At 45.8% G+C, this 23,886-nt stretch overlaps 1 protein-coding gene across 3 annotated transcripts in view; it reads right to left on the bottom strand.

Moving 5' to 3' along the window:
- Positions 1-2,613: 2,613 nt before the first annotated feature.
- LOC139532626 (glycerol-3-phosphate dehydrogenase, mitochondrial-like) overlaps positions 2,614-23,886 on the bottom strand; it is a 28,347-nt gene continuing 7,074 nt past the window's right edge. Inside the window, exons 5-18 of one of the 3 annotated variants that reach the window (XR_011666625.1) lie at positions 23,514-23,611; positions 19,898-20,061; positions 17,145-17,309; positions 16,917-17,061; positions 15,683-15,876; positions 14,777-14,911; positions 14,182-14,357; positions 12,985-13,116; positions 12,724-12,882; positions 10,896-11,008; positions 7,323-7,401; positions 6,921-7,019; positions 4,243-5,899; positions 2,614-4,160 (exon numbers count right to left, since the gene is read on the bottom strand). Coding sequence is in view for 2 of the 3 variants with exons in the window: in XM_071330481.1 (XP_071186582.1) it covers positions 6,566-6,733; positions 6,921-7,019; positions 7,323-7,401; positions 10,896-11,008; positions 12,724-12,882; positions 12,985-13,116; positions 14,182-14,357; positions 14,777-14,911; positions 15,683-15,876; positions 16,917-17,061; positions 17,145-17,309; positions 19,898-20,061; positions 23,514-23,611 (1,827 nt within the window). In the remaining variant the exon portion in view is untranslated. Of the gene's footprint in view, positions 5,900-5,958; positions 6,734-6,920; positions 7,020-7,322; positions 7,402-10,895; positions 11,009-12,723; positions 12,883-12,984; positions 13,117-14,181; positions 14,358-14,776; positions 14,912-15,682; positions 15,877-16,916; positions 17,062-17,144; positions 17,310-19,897; positions 20,062-23,513; positions 23,612-23,886 lie in introns of those variants that run through there. The other 2 variants (XM_071330482.1, XM_071330481.1) reach the window with 2 other exon arrangements.

The following is a 23,886-nucleotide window of genomic DNA, read 5'->3' as shown; positions in this document are numbered from 1 at the left end:
CCACAGATACTAGTTCCCTGTTCAAATGAATGAAATCAGACCCAGTGAAACAATAACACATTTTGATAAGCTTTAGATGTATTTGGGGTTAAAACCACTTTGTTTGAGGCAATCAGGCTGAATGATCTAGGTGGTTTCCGCTGGTTCTGGGGGTATTACAGTTGGCTAACTGAATCTATACATGACCTTCCTCTTGGAGAAGATTAGGTTGTATGTGGCCAAATGACAAGGTCCTACACCCAGTGTAGAGCAGCTTATCTGTACCAGTTACTGATAAATCTATCCTTCCTTAATGCAGGATGATCTAGACTCCATGTGCTTCACTCTGACCAGTCTCTTCCATACCCGTAGCTTCATAGTGATGCTAATAACAGGTGTCATCTCTCATATATACACTTCTGTATGTTGACTGCTCATCAGAACCTGCTTCATGGACATCTCTCATATACAGTGGGGAGAACAAGTATTTGATACACTGCCGATTTTGCAGGTTTTCCTACTTACAAAGCATGTAGAGGTCTGTCATTTTTATCATAGGTACACTTCAACTGTGAGAGACGGAATCTAAAACAAAAATCCTGAAAATCACATTGTATGATTTTTAAGTAATTAATTTGCATTTTATTGCATGACATAAGTATTTGATCCCCTACCAACCAGTAAGAATTCCGGCTCTCACAGACCTGTTAGTTTTTCTTTAAGAAGCCCTCCTGTTCTCCACTCATTACCTGTATTAACTGCACCTGTTTGAACTCGTTACCTGTATAAAAGACACCTGTCCACACACTCAATCAAACAGACTCCAACCTCTCCACAATGGCCAAGACCAGAGAGCTGTGTAAGGACATCAGGGATAAATTGTAGACCTGTACAAGGCTGGGATGGGCTACAGGACAATAGCCAAGCAGCTTGGTGAGAAGGCAACAACTGTTGGCACAATTATTAGAAAATGGAAGAAGTTCAAGATGACGGTCAATCACCCTCGGTCTGGGGCTCCATGCAAGATCTCACCTCGTGGGGCATCAATGATCATGAGGAATGTGAGGGATCAGCCCAGAACTACACGGCAGGACCTGGTCAATGACCTGAAGAGAGCTGGGACCACAGTCTCAAAGAAAACCATTAGTAACACACTACGCCGTCATGGATTAAAATCCTGCAGCGCACGCAAGGTCCCCCTGCTCAAGCCAGCGCATGTCCAGGCCCGTCTGAAGTTTGCCAATGACCATCTGGATGATCCAGAGGAGGAATGGGAGAAGGTCATGTGGTCTGATGAGACAAAAATAGAGCTTTTTGCTCTAAACTCCACTCGCCGTGTTTGGAGGAATAGAAGGATGAGTACAACCCCAAGAACACCATCCCAACCGTGAAGCATGGAGGTGGAAACATCATTCTTTGGGGATGCTTTTCTGCAAAGGGGACAGGACGACTGCACCGTATTGAAGGGAGGATGGATGGGGCCATGTATCGCGAGATCTTGACCAACAACCTCCTCCCTCAGTAAGAGCATTGAAGATGGGTCGTGGCTGGGTCTTTCAGCATGACAACGACCCGAAACACACAGCCAGGGCAACTAAGGAGTGGCTCCGTAAGAAGCATCTCAAGGTCCTGGAGTGGCCTAGCCAGTCTCCAGACCTGAACCCAATAGAAAATCTTTGGAGGGAGCCGAAAGTCCGTATTGCCCAGCGACAGCCCCGAAACCTGAAGGATCTGGAGAAGGTCTGTATGGAGGAGTGGGCCAAAATCCCTGCTGCAGTGTGTGCAAACCTGGTCAAGAACTACAGGAAACGTATGATCTCTGTAATTGCAAACTAAGGTTTCTGTACCAAATATTCAGTTCTGCTTTTCTGATGTATCAAATACTTATGTCATGCAATAAAATGCAAATTAATTAATTAAAAATCATACAATGTGATTTTCTGGATTTTTGTTTTAGATTCCTTCTCTCACAGTTGAAGTGTACCTATGATAAAAATTACAGACCTCTACATGCTTTGTAAGTAGGAAAACCTGCAAAATTGTCAGTGTATCAAATACTTGTTCTCCCCACTGTATACACTTCTGTATGTTGACTGCTCATCAGAACCTGCTTCATGGACATCTCTCATATATACACTTCTGTATGTTGACTGCTCATCAGAACCTGCTTCATGGACATCTCTCATATATACACTTCTGTATGTTGACTGCTCATCAGAACCTGCTTCATGGACATCTCTCATATATACACTTCTGTATGTTGACTGCTCATCAGAACCTGCTTCATGGAAGGCTGCCATATGAATAGATTTAGTGGCAAGTGACTTGGCTTTGTTTGTTACAGTGGTTATAATTGAGGTAGTAATTACCTCAGTGCTATGTGTAGTACAGCTCAGTCTGAGTACAGTTCAGTGGTTATAATTGAGGTAGTAATTACCTCAGTGCTATGTGTAGTACAGCTCAGTCTGAGTACAGTACAACATGCAGCCGTTTGCTGTATTGTGTTGAATTATACTACTAAGTTCCCTTATGGGAGAATTATCATGCAAGCTTGTTATGCTCAGAAATCTGAATGGCGGTAAGCGGGATTGTAAAAAAACAGGGTTTGCCGTGGAAACACACAAGAAAACAATGTTGTTGTTAGCAACCAGATACATTTAATTACAGTGTGTCTCGGAAAAGCATTTGAGATCGACTTACAGTGTTTATTGAAAAAAGAGGACTATGGATCTCTTTCAATCTGGATAAGGCTGGAATTTCATCCAAGCAGACAAGCAAACATAGACAAAGTTGGCCCTGGCTGTCAAGGCATTGTACTGAAAACTCCCATGTGGCAAAAAACTGATACACATGGTTGGATTCAGTTACAGTAAGAGTACACAGCGGAAACCTCTAGAATGATTCTCAGCCTTTTTAGACAAAACAAGAACACACGCAAATTGTATTACAAACATGCTAAGACCAATATTAAGAACCAGTCAGAACACTATCAAAAAATGTAATGTTCCTTTTATCCATTCATAAAATACAAATTTTCTTTAAAAATGTTATAGAATATGTATCTTTACATGCTTTATAATAACTGCAACATTAAGACAGTTCAAATATGTAAAATATAGAGGAATGAGTTGGAATAGGTTCAATTCGTATGACGTCATACCGTGTTTGAAAGCAAGGCCCAGATCATACATTCCCCTTCAACCGCTTCACTCTAAAACCGCAAATAATCAGCAGAACTGCAAGTATTAACTTAGTAATAGTACAAATACTGTACAAGCTCAGGTGCACTGCAGACAGATACAGACAGTGAAGAGACATTTCCATACAATACTTAAAAAGGCACAATTTGTAACTCTGCAAATGTAAGTGTGGTTACCTCCAGTGTACAAACCAATGCAGCGGCAGCACATTTGACTGGAAATGAAAGTTCCAGATTGTGCTGTTAATCCTCTCAGCATTAGACGCACATCTCACCACCACTCATACGTCTAACTATCTTGTCAAGGTCATTGGAAGATGGAAGGAGTGAATAACGTTACAATGAATAAATATCTTTAATTAAAAATATATATAATGACGTAGCAATAACAGTAGTAGAAAAACATTCATTCTGCCATGATTTTAAAAACAGTAAGGATAAAGCTGGAGTCAGTTACTTAAGGTGCATTAGATAGACCAGTGTATGCTAGGTAGCAGGCAGCAGATATAGAAATGACGTTGTCACCGGTGTGCCAGGGAAAAAGCCTTATTATAAACCGGCTAGTTTGGTCCTGTGTGCTGATTAGCTGAAACAGCATTTCAGCTGTGTGTATATCAGACAATATACCAACGGTATGACACAAAAATCCTTGTTCACTGTTCCATTTATGTTGGTAACTTATCTGTACCAGTTTATAAAGCAATAAGGCACCTCAGGGGTTAGAGGTATATAGCCAATATAGCACAGCTAAGGGCTGTATCCAGGCACTCCACTTCGCGTCGTGACTAACAGCCCTTAGCAGTGGTATATTGGCCATTATAAACTGGGTGGTTCATGCCCTGAATGCTGATTGGCAGACAACCGTGGTATATCACAGGTATGACAAAACATTTATTTCTACTGCCCTAATTAAGTTGGTAACCAGTTTATAATAGCAGTAAGGCACCTCGGGGGTTTGTGATATATGGCCAATATACCACGGCTAAGGGCTGTGTCCAGGCACTTCGCGTTGCGTCATGCATAAGAACAGCCCTTAGCCGTGGTATATTAGCCATATACCACACCCCCTCGGGCCTTATTGCTTAAATATACAATGGCACTGCGGCGAGGAACAGTGATGTAAAGTAACATGCTGAAGTCAGAAACGAAGACGGGGAAACGTTAAGCTGAGTGTGAATAAACTGCATGGTACTGTAATGCCGGCTGTCCCTAACGAGGCGGAACCAGTTGGAACCAGGCAGAACTGGTTCTTGTATTGGAGAAAGGGCATAAGAACCACATCCAAAGTACAGTTCCAGTGAAATGTGGACATCAATAAGACACCGATAACAAAAATAAGACTGAATAATATAACAATAAACTATATTGCGAAGCATTGATAAGATTATAAAGACAGTATGAACTGTGAGTTACAGCTTTATGTCAGAGGCACTGATTGTCAAACCCATTGACTTTGTAGTAGTGAGAATCCAGTGTGATGGAAAACTGTCCAGATAGTCCGTCTCCCTCCATGAAAATATCAATACAAAGAATTATTATAAAAAATGTCTAACATCAAACTACATTTTATATTTTAGTCATTTAGCAGACTCTCTTATCCAGAGCGACTTACAGGAGCCATTAGGGTTAAGCGCCTTGTTCAAGGACACACTGACCTTCCGGTTACTGGCCCAACGCTCCACTAGGCTACCTGCCGCCCCAATCTAGCCTCAACTTCACAATAAAACACTCAGCATTGACACATACTCACCTAGATTAAATTAGGATAAAAATCTAGTTTGTACTCTTGTTCATTACAATATCATCCATTTCATCATCGTCATTCTTAGCACCACAGCTCTGGTTAGTGTGGTGGTACGGTGGTGGTAATGTGTGGTGGTGCGGTGTGGTGGTAATGTGTGGTGGTGCGGTGTGGTGGTAATGTGTGGTGGTAATGTGTGGTGGTAATGTGTGGTGGTGCGGTGTGGTGGTGCGGTGTGGTGGTGCGGTGTGGTGGTGCGTGTGGTGGTAATGTGTGGTGGTAATGTGTGGTGGTAATGTGTGGTGGTGCGGTGTGGTGGTGCGGTGTGGTGGTGCGGTGTGGTGGTGCGGTGTGGTGGTAATGTGTGGTGGTAATGTGTGGTGGTAATGTGTGGTGGTAATGTGTGGTGGTAATGTGTGGTGGTAATGTGTGGTGGTGCGGTGTGGTGGTACGGTGTGGTGGTAATGTGTGGTGGTAATGTGTGGTGGTGCGGTGTGGTGGTGCGGTGTGGTGGTGCGGTGGTGTGGTGGTAATGTGTGGTGGTAATGTGTGGTGGTGCGGTGTGGTGGTGCGGTGTGGTGGTGCGGTGTGGTGGTGCGGTGGTGTGGTGGTAATGTGTGGTGGTAATGTGTGGTGGTGCGGTGTGGTGGTGCGGTGTGGTGATGCGGTGGTGTGGTGGTAATGTGTGGTGGTGCGGTGTGGTGGTGCGGTGGTGTGGTGGTAATGTGTGGTGGTGCGGTGTGGTGGTAATGTGTGGTGGTAATGTGTGGTGGTGCGGTGTGGTGGTGCGGTGTGGTGGTAATGTGTGGTGGTAATGTGTGGTGGTACGGTGTGGTGGTGCGGATGGGTTCCCCTCACACCCCTCCTCCACTGCGGTCCACAGTCACAGGTCCCCTCAGATCCAGGCTCTCCTCAGCGGTCTTCATCAGGATGGCCAACCTGCTGTCAGACACCTGGCCCTTCTTCACAGCACTCATCAGCTGGGAGCAGAGAACAGAGGGAATATAGAGGATGAGGAAACTGTGGCATAGTTGTGGATGTAATGCAAGGAATCAAATGAACGCAACGAGATACGCTGTGTGTGTGTGTGTGTGTGTGTGTGTGTGTGTGTGTGTGTGTGTGTGTGTGTGTGTGTGTGTGTGTGAGAGACAGGGATAGAGATACATTATAATGCTGGAGCGTGTTCTGATCTAAGCTCCAGGGGTAGTCAGGCTGTGTCTGGACAGAGCACTAATACTACTGACACTGGTGGTAGTAGTACACTGGTTTTACAGTACCCCAAACCATTCTGGGAGTCTTACTTGACCATGGAAAGTCATCTCCTGTCAACAGTTCTTGTAATAAAGGTATTCTATGGTCCTCAGCATTATACTTCCTAATTGATCACATGACGACTACTAACGACCTGGAAGTACTGTGGCTCTCTCTCACCCTCATTACCTGGAGTCATTGTCATACGTTTCAGACTGTAATGATCTGTATCTGGTCAGGAGAGAACATACTCCCAGTTAGGCTTTCACACCTACAGCTCCCTTCATAGGAGGGTCTGTCATGCCTTGCCACTCGCAGAGGAGAAAAAACACCCAGCGAACAGAACATGAAAATCCCCTATTCTCTATTTATTACAATGTTGGAATCATGTAAAACTAATGTGAGCATCTATCTGTTCTGTAGCCGAGTGTTAGTGTGTGTGTCTGTCTGTGTGTGTGTCTGTGTGTGTTTCTGTGTGTGTGTGTGTCTGTGTCTGAGGGGTAATTGATCCTTCTCCCTGAGGAGTCTATTATCATGTTCTCCAGCCTGGTCTGTTTGTTCAGCTTCTCATGGTAAAGAGAGAGAAAGAGAGAGAGAGAGAGAGAGGGCAGAGATGGGAGAGGGGGCAGATATTGACCATGGGCCTGAGAATTAATGAGTCCTCTTATCAGTGGAGGGAGGACAGGGGAGGAGAGACCATATGTGAAGATGCACACACACACACACACACACACACACAAAACCACCTACCTGTAAAAACTCGTTCAGCTCCACCTGTCCATTCTTGTTGAGGTCCACTTCGTTGAGGATTTCATGGAGAGCGTTCTCATCAATCTGGACACTAATGTTCTGGGAAGGGGGAGAGAGACCAGCAAGGCAAAATATCAGGAAATGACGCCACAGCTCAATGGCCTTTGCACACATTTACATTACATTTAAGTCATTTAGCAGACGCTCTTATCCAGAGCGACTTACAAATTGGAAAGTTCATACATATTCATCCTGGTCCCCCCGTGGGGAATGAACCCACAACCCTGGCGTTGCAAGCGCCATGCTCTACCAACTGAGCCACACGGGACCGCACACAGTTTACACGAGCCCAGTCAGCACTCATGGAAAAAGATTCCAAAGAGAGTTGTGAAAGTTTCTCACCTGTAAGACCCTCTGAACGTCCACTGTGGTGATGAAGCCTTTACTGTCTTTGTCAAACTTGTGGAACCGGTTTGTGTACCTGTCAATCAAACAGAGCTATTAATGCAATCTGCATCTCATATCGTGGTAACATCTCAAGGGGAGTGACTTAAGAAGGTCAGATGGGAGGGAGCAACTGACCGGATTGAGATTGAACCCTTGGTATATCAGGGGTCCAACTCAATCCAGTCAGTTTCTCCCTTAGAACACGTGTCAAACAAGGCGCGTGGGCCGAATCCGGCCTGTGACACATTTCTATCCGGCCAGCGCAATGATTTGTGTTGTCAATTCATTTTGTTCCGCTTCCGTACAGCTGCAATGCGCTGCACTATAAGTCACAGCAAGCACTGTGAACGTGCTACACGCCAAACGGCAGTGCATTGCCACACACCGCTTGTTCCAGACCCACACACCGCTTGTTCCAGACCCACACACCGCTTGTTCCAGACCCACACACCGCTTGTTCCAGACCCACACACCGCTTGTTCCAGACCCACACACCGCTTGTTCCAGACCCACACACGAGCCAGCCAGTGCACTGTAACATGTCATCACTAATGGCACTGACCAAATCTTCTACCGGACCGAAAGTTTAAACGTGTTGTAGGCTAAATGTCCATGCCAAGTTTGGGTTCCAACGAGTCATTGCTGTAGCCTACAGAAAATGTCCTCTTGATCGTCAAAAAGTTATAACATAAACGATTCAGAAGTGGGTATACTGCACGTGACTACTAAAGGATTCAGAAGTGGGTATACTGCACGTGACTACTAAAGGATTCAGAAGTGGGTATACTGCACGTGACTACTAAAGGATTCAGAAGTGGGTATACTGCACGTGACTACTAAAGGATTCAGAAGTGGGTATACTGCACGTGACTACTAAAGGATTCAGAAGTGGGTATACTGCACGTGACTACTAAAGGATTCAGAAGTGGGTATACTGCACGTGACTACTAAAGGATTCAGAAGTGGGTATACTGCACGTGACTACTAAAGGATTCAGAAGTGGGTATACTGCACGTGACTACTAAAGGATTCAGAAGTGGGTATACTGCACGAGACTACTAAAGGATTCAGAAGTGGGTATACTGCACGTGACTACTAAAGGATTCAGAAGTGGGTATACTGCACGTGACTACTAAAGGATTCAGAAGTGGGTATACTGCACGTGACTACTAAAGGATTCAGAAGTGGGTATACTGCACGTGACTACTAAAGGATTCAGAAGTGGGTATACTGCACGTGACTACTAAAGGATTCAGAAGTGGGTATACTGCACGTGACTACTAAAGGATTCAGAAGTGGGTATACTGCACGTGACTACTAAAGGATTCAGAAGTGGGTATACTGCACGTGACTACTAAAGGATTCAGAAGTGGGTATACTGCACGTGACTACTAAAGGATTCAGAAGTGGGTATACTGCACGTGACTACTAAAGGATTCAGAAGTGGGTATACTGCACGTGACTACTAAAGGATTCAGAAGTGGGTATACTGCACGTGACTACTAAAGGATTCAGAAGTGGGTATACTGCACGTGACTACTAAAGGATTCAGAAGTGGGTATACTGCACGTGACTACTAAAGGATTCAGAAGTGGGTATACTGCACGTGACTACTAAAGGATTCAGAAGTGGGTATACTGCACGTGACTACTAAAGGATTCAGAAGTGGGTATACTGCACGTGACTACTAAAGGATTCAGAAGTGGGTATACTGCACGAGACTACTAAAGGATTCAGAAGTGGGTATACTGCACGTGACTACTAAAGGATTCAGAAGTGGGTATACTGCACGTGACTACTAAAGGATTCAGAAGTGGGTATACTGCACGTGACTACTAAAGGATTCAGAAGTGGGTATACTGCACGTGACTACTAAAGGATTCAGAAGTGGGTATACTGCACGTGACTACTAAAGGATTCAGAAGTGGGTATACTGCACGTGACTACTAAAGGATTCAGAAGTGGGTATACTGCACGTGACTACTAAAGGATTCAGAAGTGGGTATACTGCACGTGACTACTAAAGGATTCAGAAGTGGGTATACTGCACGTGACTACTAAAGGATTCAGAAGTGGGTATACTGCACGTGACTACTAAAGGATTCAGAAGTGGGTATACTGCACGTGACTACTAAAGGATTCAGAAGTGGGTATACTGCACGTGACTACTAAAGGATTCAGAAGTGGGTATACTGCACGTGACTACTAAAGGATTCAGAAGTGGGTATACTGCACGTGACTACTAAAGGATTCAGAAGTGGGTATACTGCACGTTACTACTAAAGGATTCAGAAGTGGGTATACTGCACGTTACTACTAAAGGATTCAGAAGTGGGTATACTGCACGTGACTACTAAAGGATTCAGAAGTGGGTATACTGCACGTTACTACTAAAGGACAATAGGACACAGTTATCTACTTTATGAAACCACAGCCTGATGCGCTCACATCTGTAAATTCAACATCAATTGCATTGCTTTCGTGCCGTTTACAGCGCGCAGCATAGGTGTACAGACACATAACACAGTCCTAGCTAGGCTCCAAATATTTTGCAGTCTGGCTTCGTTTTTTTAAAGCTTGACAATGAATAACCAAAAAACTAAACCTGCGACAAAACTACATGCAAAGGAGGAACATGTAGACCTATTACAGCGTGGCGGCAGAATTTGGGGTGAGCTGTTGTAACTTCTCAAGGGATATGTTCCCTGTTGGACTGTGATGTTATGCCTTTCATACAGTAGACTCCTGGTATGTCTGCACCCTAACACAAGGCCATTGTGTTCCAGAACTGTTGCTTGTATAAAGAACTGTTGTGTTAACAATATGATTGTATGATCACCTCCCACTATATAAGAAACATCTAACCATTTATTCTTCAAGCTCCTTCCCTGACTGCGATCAGAGACAGATCTACCTTGCAGCTGCTCGTATGCATTAAAGATTTGTATTTTATACAATGAAATAGTCTCTGTCTTAAGCTTTGGATTGAGCCTAGGCTGACTACTCATCTACAAGACATTTTGAGTGCACCATACAGCAATGCTGCATTCAACCGCACCAGTGATCCATGCTGTGCAAAAAAAGTAACACATTTATGTAATTGTTGTTATTAAAAATGTTTTGAATAGGGACGCAGCATATTATGCACATTCGCAAGCATAGCAGCAAAGGCTGGACAAATATTACTGAGCTCTTCTTTTGTTTTAATATGTTAAAAATGCTATATCATATTTTTTCTAATAAAACAATGGCTAGTTTGGATCAGTTGTATGCACACATTTTTTGTAAAACACAACAACACATAACTGGCTATATATGGCCTGCGAATTCATTGTGTTTTTTCAATTTGGCCCTGTGCTGATTGAGTTTTACACCCCTGCCTTAGAGATTAAAGTAGACGGGAATTAGAGAGTAAAGTAGACAGGAAGTAGAGAGTAAAGTAGACAGGAAGTAGAGAGTAAAGTAGATGGGAATTAGAGCGTAAAGTAGACAGGAATTAGAGAGTAAAGTAGACAGGAAGTAGAGTACTTTGCCACTTCCTGTGTGTCCAGTGTGATCTCTGTGGTCCCGGTCAGCTGCTCAGAGCGGGACCTGTAGCCCATCTCAAGGTACAGGAACTTCTTAGCAGCTTCCAGCTCCTCCTAAACAAACCATGGTAGTGAAGATAAGTTACACTATGTGACCAATAGTATGTGGACACCTGCTCGTCGAACATCTCATTCCAAAATCATGGGCATTAATACGGAGTTGGTCCCCCCTTTGCTGCTACAACAGCCTCCACTCTTCTGGGAAGGTTTCCACTGTGTTAGAACATTGCTATGGGGACTTGCTTCCATTCAGCCACAAGAGCATTCGTGAGGTCGGCACTGATGTTGGGCGATTAGGCCTGGCTCACAGTCTGCATTCCAATTCATCCCTAAGGTGTTCGATGGAGTTGAGGTCAGGGCTCTGTGCAGGCCAGTCAAGTTCTTCCACACCGATCTCAACAAACCATTTCTGTATGGACCTTGCTTTGTGCACAGGAGCATTGTCATGCTGAAACAGGAAATGCCCTTCCCCAAACTGTTGCCACAAAGTTGGAAGCACAGAATCGTCTAGAATGTCATTGTATGCTGTAGCGTTAAGATTTCCCTTCACTGGAACTAAGGGGCCTAGCCCGAATCATGGAAAATAACCCCAGACCATTATTCCTCCTCCACCAAATGTTACAGTTGGTACTATGCATTGGGGCATGTAGCGTTTTCCTGGCATCTGCCAAACTCAGATTCATCCATCAGACTGCCAGATGTGTGATTCATCACTCCAGAGAATGCGTTTCCACTGCTCCAGAGTCCAATGGCAGTGAGCTTTCCACCACTCCAGCCGACGCTTGGCATTGCGCAGGGTGTATTCGGCTGCTCGGCCATGGAAACCCATTTCATGAAGCTCCCGACAAACAGTTATTGTGCTGAGTTGCTTGCAGAGGCAGTTTGGAACTTGGTAGAGAGTGTTGCAACCAAGGACAGACGATTTTTACGCACCAGTCCCGTTCTGTGAGCTTGTGCGGTCTACCAAGTTCCAAACTGCCTCTGGAAGCAACTCAGCACAATAACTGTCACTGAGCTCTTCGGTAAGGCCATTCAACTGCCATTGTGTGCCTATGGAGATAGCTTGGCTGTGTGCTAAATTTAATACACCTGTCAGCAACGGGTGTGGCTGAAATAGCCAAATCCACTAATTTGAAGGGGTGTCCACATACTTTTGTATATATATAGTGTACATTATTCATAACTTTAATCCTAACTAATTTAAGTATTAATTAATGAAAAGGGATCATATCTAAATGTAACAACAACTTAAGTAAAAGGAACTCATGCATCTTGTAATAAACCTGTAAAGAGCAGGACAACGGGAGTAACATAACTGGGGGAAGGTTCACACACACACACACACACACACACACACACCCCTGGAGAGGGAAATCCAGGAAGGGCGTAGATCCTACTATTATACTCTGACCCAACAGTTCCAGCGCTCCTACAAACTGACTAGCAGCACATGGCTTGAGGGTTGGTCCTATTCAATCAAAACATTATTATTAGTCCACTGAGTGAGAATGTATTGTAGTCACTGAATCATTAAAACAATGGTTGGATTAAAACAGGTCCTAAGTCTTTACTGGACAGGAAATACAGTGGCAATAATTAATCTTTGAGTTAAAAATGGATATTAAAGCAAGTTGTTATTTTTAAACGTAAAAAGTATTTTGTTGTTTGTATATGTTATTTTAAAGGTGTTCTAAAATAGTTTCTGTAACACTGCCAGACAGTCATTTGAACTACAGTCTAGTAGACAGGAACAACAGTTTGTGACATACCGTCCTCTTTTTGTCGCTCCAGTCCAGCATCTTGCCCATGATGTCTACGATGCGTGGCAGAGCCTCATCAGCAGCCTGCACGTTGAGGAAACCCAGCCGTGTGCGCCTGGCGATCACATCGATGGCCGTACAGGCATATTCCTTAACAGCATACCTCACCTGGAAGGGGGGGGGGGGTTCAATTGGATATATAATAGTCTAGTCTATGGTCATGATGTGTGTGTGTGCATCAGGAGAACATTAACAGAACACATAATGTACCTCACTCTCAATGTAAGGGAATTCAGAGACCAGTCTATTCCCTACGATGGGCCACCTCTTCCCAGTGACCCGCGCCATCTTGGCCACGTCGAATGCTTTCCCCCCGTACGTTGCCGCCAGGTGCTGGGCAACCTGTGGAATGATGGAAAACAGGCCACTATTCAATCAAAACAGCAATCCTTGTTTAAGGTTTTACCAAGACAAAATGACATTGCTCTTGTGTTGTGAGAGGGCATTGTGTGTGTGTCATATAATCAACGAAACAAGGTTTAGGGTGACACTTTATGATTAAAGCCCAGTTAATGGTTTTGTTTGAATATTCCCCATGAAGACCTAAGGGCAGAAACGTTGTCAGAAATAAATCACCTGGGGACATGAGCAGCAGTGTTAGGCGTTTCCCTTTCTGTTTCCCATGAGTTTGAATATGACTCACAGCGTTTTGCCAAAGACAGTATTGAGAAACGCAGCAGGCAGCTGTTCAAAGGCAACTCCTTATGGATCGATACGAGCTTTCAGTAGACAGCTCCAATGTTTTGGATATGCTGAGGTGGGTGATGGGTAGATACAGTTATGTCTATGACCAAACAAGGGGTTATTGCTATTCAGATGGTTGGCTTAGCTCTCTCACCAAAAGGTCAAATGCTGTCAAAATATGAGCACTGACCTTTTGGAATATTCTAGAAAACACCCTAATGGTGTGGAAGGCTTTCTCTAATGAGAAGTTAACATAGATAGGAAGCGGAGCGCTTTCCTACCTGGTACAAATGACTTCTAAAACCTTGAAAGGGAAGTACACTGGTCTGGACTAGAGCCCTCAAATTCAACTCTGGACCGCAAAGCCAGTTCCACTGCATTGTTCCCCTCTAATCAGGGACTGATTTAGACCTGGGACACCAGGTATGTGCAATTAATTATCAGGTAGAACAGAAAGGCAGCAGGTTCCGGACCTCGTAGGGTAAGAGTTGATTAGCCCTGGTCTAGAGCCTTGGATCAATCTCCCTGTGTACTGCTGTCTTGTAACGCGACATTATCTCAACATTTTCAACCCTCATCTAACCGTTAACCAATGTTAAATGTTCTGATATATGATATACAGTGCCCATGTAACCATAGTGCAACTGACAATGCCTAAGGGAGAATTATAGATCCAAAATGGCGGCTAAAGACGGAATGTCTATGGGAAGGGTCTGTCCCCACCTCATTCTCCAGGCCGTAGTCCTGCACCAGTCGGATGTACAAGGTGGGGCTCCAGTCTTGGCCCCCCTCCAGCACCAGGCCCACTGTCTTACTGGACCCGCCCCCCAGCCTGTGGGCTGCAACCGCGGCATCCAGGGTCTCCTCTGCCATGGAGCGGTACGTTGTCCACTTCCCACCTGGGGTGATGGGATCATCCACATGTTACACACACAGATACGATAGGGGGGCAGCTAGCTTAGCGGTTAGTGCGTTGGGCCAGTAACCGAAAGGTCGCTAGTTCAAACCCCTGAGCCGACAAGGTGAAAACATCTGTCGATGTGCTTTTGAGCAGGGCACTTAACCCTATTTGCTGAGGGTCTCAGGAGGAGATGGGATATGCAAAAAACACATTTCCAATTCACACAAATCCAAACATCCACCAGATGATCATTATTATTAGATACAGTGCCAGACAGAATACAGGACATGACCTATCCAATTTGAGCAGGAAAAGGTCTATAGGCTAAGAGCAATTGATGGCTACGAACGACCTAGAAACAACTACAGCTGTATAGCACTTCATCAGGATACCACTTGTTTTAGAGTAGGTACTGACCTGCAATGGTGACCAGGCCGCTGTCGCTGACGTTGACTATGTGGTTCCTGCAGATGGACTGGGTGTCTTTAGAGTTGGGGTCAGTGACCAGAGGACGGATCCCACTCCACGCTGCCAGGACGTCTCCTCTCCTCACTGAGGACCACAGGGCGAGGACAGAGTCAGTATTACACACACGGTTCTATTAAACCAGATGGCCACATCATATCACATCTTATCACAGGTCCTAGAACCAGTCAGAGAACACAGGGAATCTCATCTGCATGTGATGACAGAGATCATTACCTGAGGCACAGAGGCATCGGACAGGTGTTACATCTAATAGCAAAACCATATCAAGCTAAACAATCAGAAAATCAAGCCTGTAGTGTCTCCAGCACTTAAAACAATTACTAGCTACTGTGCTGTTCCAACGTCAACGTTAAGTACCCTCTACGGCAGAGGTAGTTTGGGGGTTACATACCCTCTACGGCAGAGGTAGTTTGGGGGTTACATACCCTCTACGGCAGAGGTAGTTTGGGGGTTACATACCCTCTACGGCAGAGGTAGTTTGGGGGTTACATACCCTCTACGGCAGAGGTAGTTTGGGGGTTACGTACCCTCTACGGCAGAGGTAGTTTGGGGGTTACGTACCCTCTACATCAGGGCTGAGGTAGCTTGGGGGTTACGTACCCTCTACATCAGGGCTGAGGTAGTTTGGGGGTTACGTACCCTCTACATCAGGGCTGAGGTAGTTTGGGGGTTACGTACCCTCTACATCAGGGCTGAGGTAGTTTGGGGGTTACGTACCCTCTACATCAGGGCTGAGGTAGTTTGGGGGTTACGTACCCTCTACATCAGGGCTGAGGTAGTTTGGGGGTTACGTACCCTCTACATCAGGGCTGAGGTAGTTTGGGGGTTACGTACCCACTACATCAGGGCTGAGGTAGTTGCGGACTTCGTTCAGGATGAAGTTGATGTCTTCCTCCCTGGGGATGGGGTGGGCGGTGATGTCAGTGGGCGTGTCCGTCGTCCCGGCTATGGTCATCTTCTCCCAGGGCAGGAAGAAGATGACACGGCCGTCGCTGGTTGCCGGGTCCAGGAGACCCATGTTGTCAGGACTACAAGAACAGGGCAGAGGGAGGAGGGGCTATGGAAATGACAACTACATTTAGGAAGACCTGGTTGGTCAGCGCTGCTGAATTGAAATTCAAATTTTCAATTCATGAGTTGAATTTAAATTCATGACCTAAATGTACCTGGTGTGAAGGTGTGACAGTGTGGTGCTGTCCCTGGGGTGAAGGTGTGACAGTGTGGTGCTGTCCCTGGTGTGCTGGTGTGACAGTGTGGTGCTGTCCCTGGTGTGAAGGTGTGACAGCGTGGTGCTGTCCCTGGTGTGAAGGTGTGACAGTGTGGTGCTGTCCCTGGTGTGAAGGTGTGACAGTGTGGTGCTGTCCCTGGTGTGCTGGTGTGACAGTGTGGTGCTGTCCCTGGTGTGAAGGTGTGACAGTGTGGTGCTGTCCCTGGTGTGCTGGTGTGACAGTGTGGTGCTGTCCCTGGTGTGCTGGTGTGACAGTGTGGTGCTGTCCCTGGTGTGAAGGTGTGACAGTGTGGTGCTGTCCCTGGTGTGAAGGTGTGACAGTGTGGTGCTGTCCCTGGTGTGAAGGTGTGACAGTGTGGTGCTGTCCCTGGTGTGAAGGTGTGACAGTGTGGTGCTGTCCCTGGTGTGCTGGTGTGACAGTGTGGTGCTGTCCCTGGTGTGCTGGTGTGACAGTGTGGTGCTGTCCCTGGTGTGAAGGTGTGACAGTGTGGTGCTGTCCCTGGTGTGCTGGTGTGACAGTGTGGTGCTGTCCCTGGTGTGAAGGTGTGACAGTGTGGTGCTGTCCCTGGTGTGAAGGTGTGACAGTGTGGTGCTGTCCCTGGTGTGAAGGTGTGACAGTGTGGTGCTGTCCCTGGTGTGAAGGTGTGACAGTGTGGTGCTGTCCCTGGTGTGAAGGTGTGACAGTGTGGGGCTGTCCCTGGTGTGAAGGTGTGACAGTGTGGGGCTGTCCCTGGTGTGAAGGTGTGACAGTGTGGGGCTGTCCCTGGTGTGAAGGTGTGACAGTGTGGGGCTGTCCTTGGTGTGAAGGTGTGACCGTGTGGGGCTGTCCCTGTACTGTACCTGTAATAACCAGGGATAACTATGTGAACCCCAGCACTGGGCTGGCAGATGTTAGTGTTTTTCCCGTCGTCCATCTTCCTCAGAGAGTCAGTGAACGGTCCCGTGGCGTTAATGACACATTTGGCTTTGACGTCAAATTCATTTCCTGTGAGAGATCATTACAGTTTCAGTCAAAAACCACTGTCATACTGTGTCTTTGTGTGTGTGTGCGCATACAAGTGTGTGTACCTGTGATAACGTCCCTGCAGCGCGCCCCACAGACCTTCTCCTTGCCCGTCCCTGCGTCTGTTTTCTTCAGCAGGTGGACCACCTCTGTGTAGTTAGCGATGGCAGCACCATGTCTGGCTGCTGTCAGGGCGATCGCCAGGTTCATACGAGCATCGTTATGCTGTCCTGTGGCCGGGGGGGTGGGGGGTGAAGGGTGAGAGATGATAGGAGGGGGTCAAAGAGAAATAGAAACAAAGGAAGATTTCTTTAAAGGTGCTCTATGCAGAATTGTTCCGCCATTTCCTGGTTGTGAAAAATTTGAAAAGTTAGCCTAATTCCAGTTTATGTGCCAAAATATGCAATTATAGTGTAGAGAATCATTGTACCATCTAAACCACTGTGAAATATATTTTCCATAACAAAAATATTGTATTTTCCGCTGCTTGAAGCTGGTGTGCAAAACCGAAAGTAGAAAGACGCAAAAACTAAACTTAAGAATAGAAGCATAGAAATAGCACACACTGTAACGTTCAAAGAGTGAATGGGTGTGGAGTCAGGCGCAGAGAGCAGAGGTCACGGGGAAACACACGCTTTAATGTCCAACCAAAAAACGTACAATAGGTAACGCCGAACATAGGCGTAAACCACTCCACCTAAGTACACACTGGTATCTAACCGGACAGCGGAAAACCCATATAAATAAAGAACACCTCTCACATAACAGAAACAGGCCCGCACAAACACAAGCGGGCTAATCGAACTTAAATAACACCAACCCAAAAACCCCAACAAGGAACAGGTGAAAACAATTAGACAAAACCAAACGAAAAGGGAAAAAGGGATCGGTGGCAGCTAGTAGACCGGTGACGACGACCGCCGAGCGCCACCCGAACGGGAAGGGGAGCCACCTTCGGTGATATTCGTGACACACACAGAACAGATCTACCGCTTCTTAGACTTTCTTTCAATGAGAATGACAGATCTATAACTCACATTTCTATGTGCAGTTGGTCAGGTTGCCCAAAAAGTTAAATATTGCATCTTTAAGAATTTGGAACGGAGCCTTGAAGTGCAGTGTGGCTATGGTGTATATAATGTGTGGGAATCCATTGCAGGGGCATTTGGTTCATTGCTGCCCTCAAGGCCCGGGCCTAAGCCATGCCTGCTGGTGCTACTCAAGTCACTAGTCTGAGATAGCTTGTGGGATGGGACAGACAGCCAGGGCTGGGCAGTGCTAGCCTGGGGTGGGCTGACGTGGGCTGGGGTGTGCTTGGCTGGGCTGTGCTTGGCTGGGCTGTGCTTGGCTGGGCTGATGCCTCACATTAGGCAGCAGAAGGTATGACTGGAGACCCTGTCGTTATGTCAAAATATGATACATTTAACAAACCAGTTCATGGTTGCTTGCTGAAAAAATAAAATTACACACTTGTGCAGAATGAGTTGGTAAGAATGAGGACTCCTGTCTGTGTGTGTGTGTGTGCGCGTGTGTGTGTATGTGTGTATGTGTGTTGGACCACACTGGTCTCCTGGGAAATGAGTAACGCTGGTGATGTCCAAGATCCCACCCGGCAGGGTGAAGAACAGGAGGAGACAGAGCAGTCTTGCAGTCAGACCACGGTACTGCTCTCCTCTTCTCTGAGCCGCGGTAGCAGAGAAGGTCAGCTTTTGAAATGTCACGGCCGTGATTGTTTCAGACGGAATAATTGGAGAGAAAAGACCCCCTCAGCCTCCTGGGGGGAGGGGTACAAACCAACCCAACAATTCTGCTTCAACCCAACACAAAACCCCTCCGAATATTCTCTCTGTAGGACAGCCAGCACTCCCAGAGACAATACATACACAAACATTCAGCCTGGAAGAAACGTTAAGCTACAAGTATGTTATGCACATTTCAAATGAGCAATAAACAAAATACATTAAAATAAACAAAATGCGAAAAAAAATATCAACATGCCTCACTCTTCCTTAGAAAGTCAAGTGAGTAAATGTGATGAACTGTTGCTCAGGTATCTGGCCTGGTATATTATCCCCCTCAGAGAAGAGGTGGTCTTTCCACTCTTGGAGAGACCTAGTAGAATCTAAATGGAGACTGATTCAGAAAGCCTTCAGACACAGAGTTGGCTGTTGTTGGTTTGAAAAAGAGAGGCCTGCAGTCAACTAATGGGACATTCTCTGCACAGAGTACACCCAGATAGAGCCGGAACATCTGATTGGTCGTCTCCGTGCCAATCCAGGCCACCCACACACTACACAGCCTTGGCCCAAGGCACAGAGAGAGCACAAGCTGCTCGCAGATGCATTGGTTCAGGCATCAATGGACATGTGAGATCTGATGGCCACCGGCTGCCTTGTGTCTTGTCTTGTTGTTGACTTGGGTCACATTCAATCACACCCACACTAAGGAAAAATTATTTTGTTACTGTTGGGAAAAAGGCAGTATTTTTATGAACATGAGTTTTGTTTTGTTTAATAACAGTGTAGGCTAATATGAATTCTTAATGTATGGCAAACCGGCCCTAGACATAGCCCACTTAGCAAACAGAAGAGAAGCATCTTGATAAATGGGAAGGTTATTACCATCCTATCGGAGCATTACTGACTGAAGTGTTGGTATGTCCAGCAACACTTATACATCTTAGTCATTTAGCAGACACTGTTTTCCAGAGAGACTTACAGTGAGTGTAACACATTTTGGACCAGTTCCCCGGATCCAGACTAACCTACTCCTGGACTAAAAAGCCCTTTCAATGAAGATAATAATGAGAAATACTCACCATCATAGTAGACGATGGCTCCCACCAGCTTGTCTTTCTTCAGCATGGGGAAGAGTTCCAGAGCCTTGTTCTTACTGAGGACATAACTGCTCTTCAGACACTGGCCTCCAGCTACCAGGTCGTACATCTTTATACCAGCCCAGTAGTATGGCAGCTGCCACCATCTATAAACAGATAGTACAGTACAACATCTTTCCACCAGTCCAGTAGTGCATCTAAGATGGCGCCGAAGAGGATGGCTGACGTTTTACATGCCCGTAACCAATTGTGCTATTTTGTTAGTTTTTTTGCGTTGTTTGTACCTTATTATTTAACTTATTTTGTACATAATGTTGCTGCTACCGTCTCTTATGACCGAACATATCTTCTGGACATCAGAACTGGGATTACTCACCATGAACTGGAAGAAGCTTTTTCCTTTAACGAGTCTAACGAGAAAGATTTACTGCTCTCCTCGGAACAGGCCCAGATCCTCGTCATTTACATGAAGAAAAGACGGAGGAAAATATGACGCAGATCGGGCTGCCTTTTGAGAATCCGTAGGTGAGCGAGTAAACTCCCACTGCCATCAATTCTACTTGCTAATATGCAATAATTGGAAAATAAAATTGATGACCTACGATTACGATTATCCTACCAACGGGACATTAAGAACTGTAATACAGTATATTATGTTTCACCGAGTCGTAGCTGAACGACGACACAGATAATATAGAGCTGGAGGGATTTTCAATGCACTGGCAGAACAGAGAAGCTACGTCTGGTAAGATGAGGGGTGGGGTGTGTGTCTTTTTGTCAATAACAGCTGGTGCGCAATGTCTAATATTAAAGAAGTCTCGAGGTATTGCTCGCCTGAGGTAGAGTACCTTATGATAAGCTGTAGACCACTCTATCTATCAAGAGAGTTCTCATCTATATTATTCGTAGCTGTCTATTTACCACCACAGATCGATGCTGGCACTAAGACCGCACTCAACCAACTCTATAAGGCCATAAGCAAACAAGAAAATGCTCACTCAGAAGCGGTGCTCCTAGTGGACGGGGACTTTGATGCAGGCAAACTTAAATCAGTTTTACCAAATTTTTACCAGCATGTCACATGTGCAACCAGAGAGAAAAAAAATAAACTCTAGACCACCTTTACTCCACACACAGAGATACATACAAAGCTCTCCTCCACCCTCCATTTGGCAAATCTGACCATAATTCTATCCTCCTGATTCCTGCTTACAAGCAAAAACTAAAGGAGGAAGTACCAGTGACTCGCTCAATACGGAAGTGGTCAGATGATGCGGATGCTACGCTACAGGACTGTTTTGCTAGCACAGACTGGAATATGTTCCAGGATTCATCCAATGGCAATGAGGAGTGTACCATCTGTCATCAGCTTCATCAATAACTGCATCGACGACGACGTCCCCACAGTGATCGTACGTACAAATCCCAACCAGAAGCCATGGATTACAGGCAACACCCGCATCGAGCTAAAGGCTAGAGCTGCCACTTTCAAGGAGCGGGACACTAATCCGGATGCCTATAAGAAATCCCGCTATGCCCTCAGACGAACCATCAAACAAGCAAAGCGTCAATACCGGATTAAGATTGAATCCTACTACACCGGCTCTGACGCTCGTCGAATGTAGCAAGGCTTGAAAACTATTACTGACTACAAAAGGGAGACCCAGACACAAGCTGCCCAGTGACGCAAGCCTACCAGATGAGCTAAATGCCTTTTATGCTCGCTTCGAGGCAAGCAACACTGAAGCATGCAAGAGAGCACCAGCTGATCTGGATGACTGTGTGATAACGCTCTCGGTAGCCAATGTGAGGAAGACCTTTAAACAGGTCAACAAAGCCGCGGGGACAGATGGATTACCAGGACTTGTACTCAAAGCATGCGCGGACCAACTGGCATGTGCCTTCACTGACATTTTCAACCTCTCCCTGACTGAGTCTGTAATACCTACATGTTTCAAGCAGACCACCATAGTCCCTGGCAGCGAAGGTAACCTGCCTAAATGATTACCGCCCAGTAGCACTCACACCGGTAGCCATGAAGTGCTTTGAAAGGTTGGTCATGGCTCACATCAACAGCATCCTCCCGGATACCCTAGACCCACTCCAATTTGCATACCACCCCAACAGATCCACAGATGACGCAATCTCAATCGCACTGCACACTGCCCTTTCCCACCTGGACAAAAGGAACACATATATGAGAATGCTGTTCATTGAATACAGCTCAGCGTTCAACACCATAGTGCCCACGAAGCTCATTACTAAGTTAAGGACCCTGGGACTAAACACCTCCCTCTGCAACTGGATCCTGGACTTCCTGACTACAGGAAAAGGCGGGCCGAACAGGCCCCCATTAACATCAACGGGGCTGTAGTGGAGCGGGTCGAGAGTTTCAAGTTCCTTGGTGTCCACATCACCAACGATCTATCATGGTCCATGAGGGCACGACAAAACCATTTCCCCCTCAGAAGACTGAAAAGATTTGGCATGGGTCACCAGATCCTCAAAACATTCTACAGCTGCACCGTCGAGAGCATGCTGACCGGTTGCATCACCGCCTGGTGTGGCAGCTGCTCCACATCTGACCATAAGGCGCTGCAGAGGGTGGTGCGTTCGGCCCGGTACATCACTGGGGCCAAACTTCCTGCAATCCAGGACCTCTATAATAGGCGGTGTCAGAGGAAAGCCCATAAAACAGTCAGAGACTCCAGTCACCCAAGTCATAGACTGTTTTCTCTGCTACCGCACGGCAAGCGGTACCAGAGCGCCAAGTCTAGGACCAAAAGGCTCCTTAACAGCTTCTACCCCCAAGCCATAAGACTGCTGAACAACTAATCGAATGGCCACCGGACTATTACATTGACCCCCCCGCCCCCCCTCCATTTGTTTTGTACACTGCTGCTACTCGCTGTTTATTATCTATGCATAGTCACTTCACCCCTACCTACATGTACAAATTACTTCTGTACCCGCGCACACTGACTCGGTATCGGTACCCCCTGTATACAGCCTCGTTATTGTTAATTTATTGTGTTACTTTTTATTATTTTTTACTTTAGTTTATTTGGCAAATATTTTTTTAAACTCTTCTTGAACTGCACTGTTGGTTTGTAAGTAAGCTTGTAAGTAAGGGCTTGTAAGTAAGCATTACACAGTAAGGTCTACACTTGTTGTATATAGGGGATGTGACAAATAAAGTTTGATTTGATTTGATTTAGGATGGCAGCTGCCACCATCTATAAACAGACAGTACAACATCTTTATACCAGCCCAGTAGACAGAGTACATTCAGCCATTACATTTATATGTTGGTCATTTAGCAGATGCTCTTATCCAGAGTGACTTAGTCAGTGACCATTCGAGGTGACCATTCGAGGTGACCATTCGAGGGTAACCATTAGAAGTAACCACTAGAGGTAACATGTAAATACACCTGGTATAACTAGCTGTCTGTTATACAGAATGGCCATCTGGCTTGTATATGATTGAACATTTTAAAATGTGTATATATGTTTTAAACAACCACCACACACTCGGAACATTTTCAGTTGACAGGGTATAACGCTCATTCTACTAACTGTGTGGACTCGTGTCTTACTTGTAAACAGGGAGCATGATGGGTAGTGGGGCAGACAGATGAGGGGCGATGTTTAGCAGGTTGGAGCGCTCGTGGAGAGCCTCTTTCACCATCATGTACTGAGAACAGGGGAAAGAGGGGTTCAGAGGTCAGTAAAATGGGTGGATAACATCTAACACATAACACAGTACTTGTTGGTAGAAGAGTAGGAGTATGCCCGTAGCATTCACACAATAGCAGACCAAGGAAGGATTATGGGAAACACCTAGTGCCCTACAACCCTCTGAGTCTTCCAACCCCTCAAACTCTTTTCAATGATAAAATGTCCACAACGGGGGAAAACAAAGCCATGTGATCACAGAGGGAACCAACTGTCAGGCAGCATCGGAAAAAC

Source organism: Salvelinus alpinus, chromosome 10, assembly GCF_045679555.1.
Source record: "Salvelinus alpinus chromosome 10, SLU_Salpinus.1, whole genome shotgun sequence".
In the NCBI taxonomy this organism is placed as follows: Eukaryota; Metazoa; Chordata; class Actinopteri; order Salmoniformes; family Salmonidae; genus Salvelinus; species Salvelinus alpinus.
This window is presented reverse-complemented; position numbering and strand designations above follow the sequence as displayed.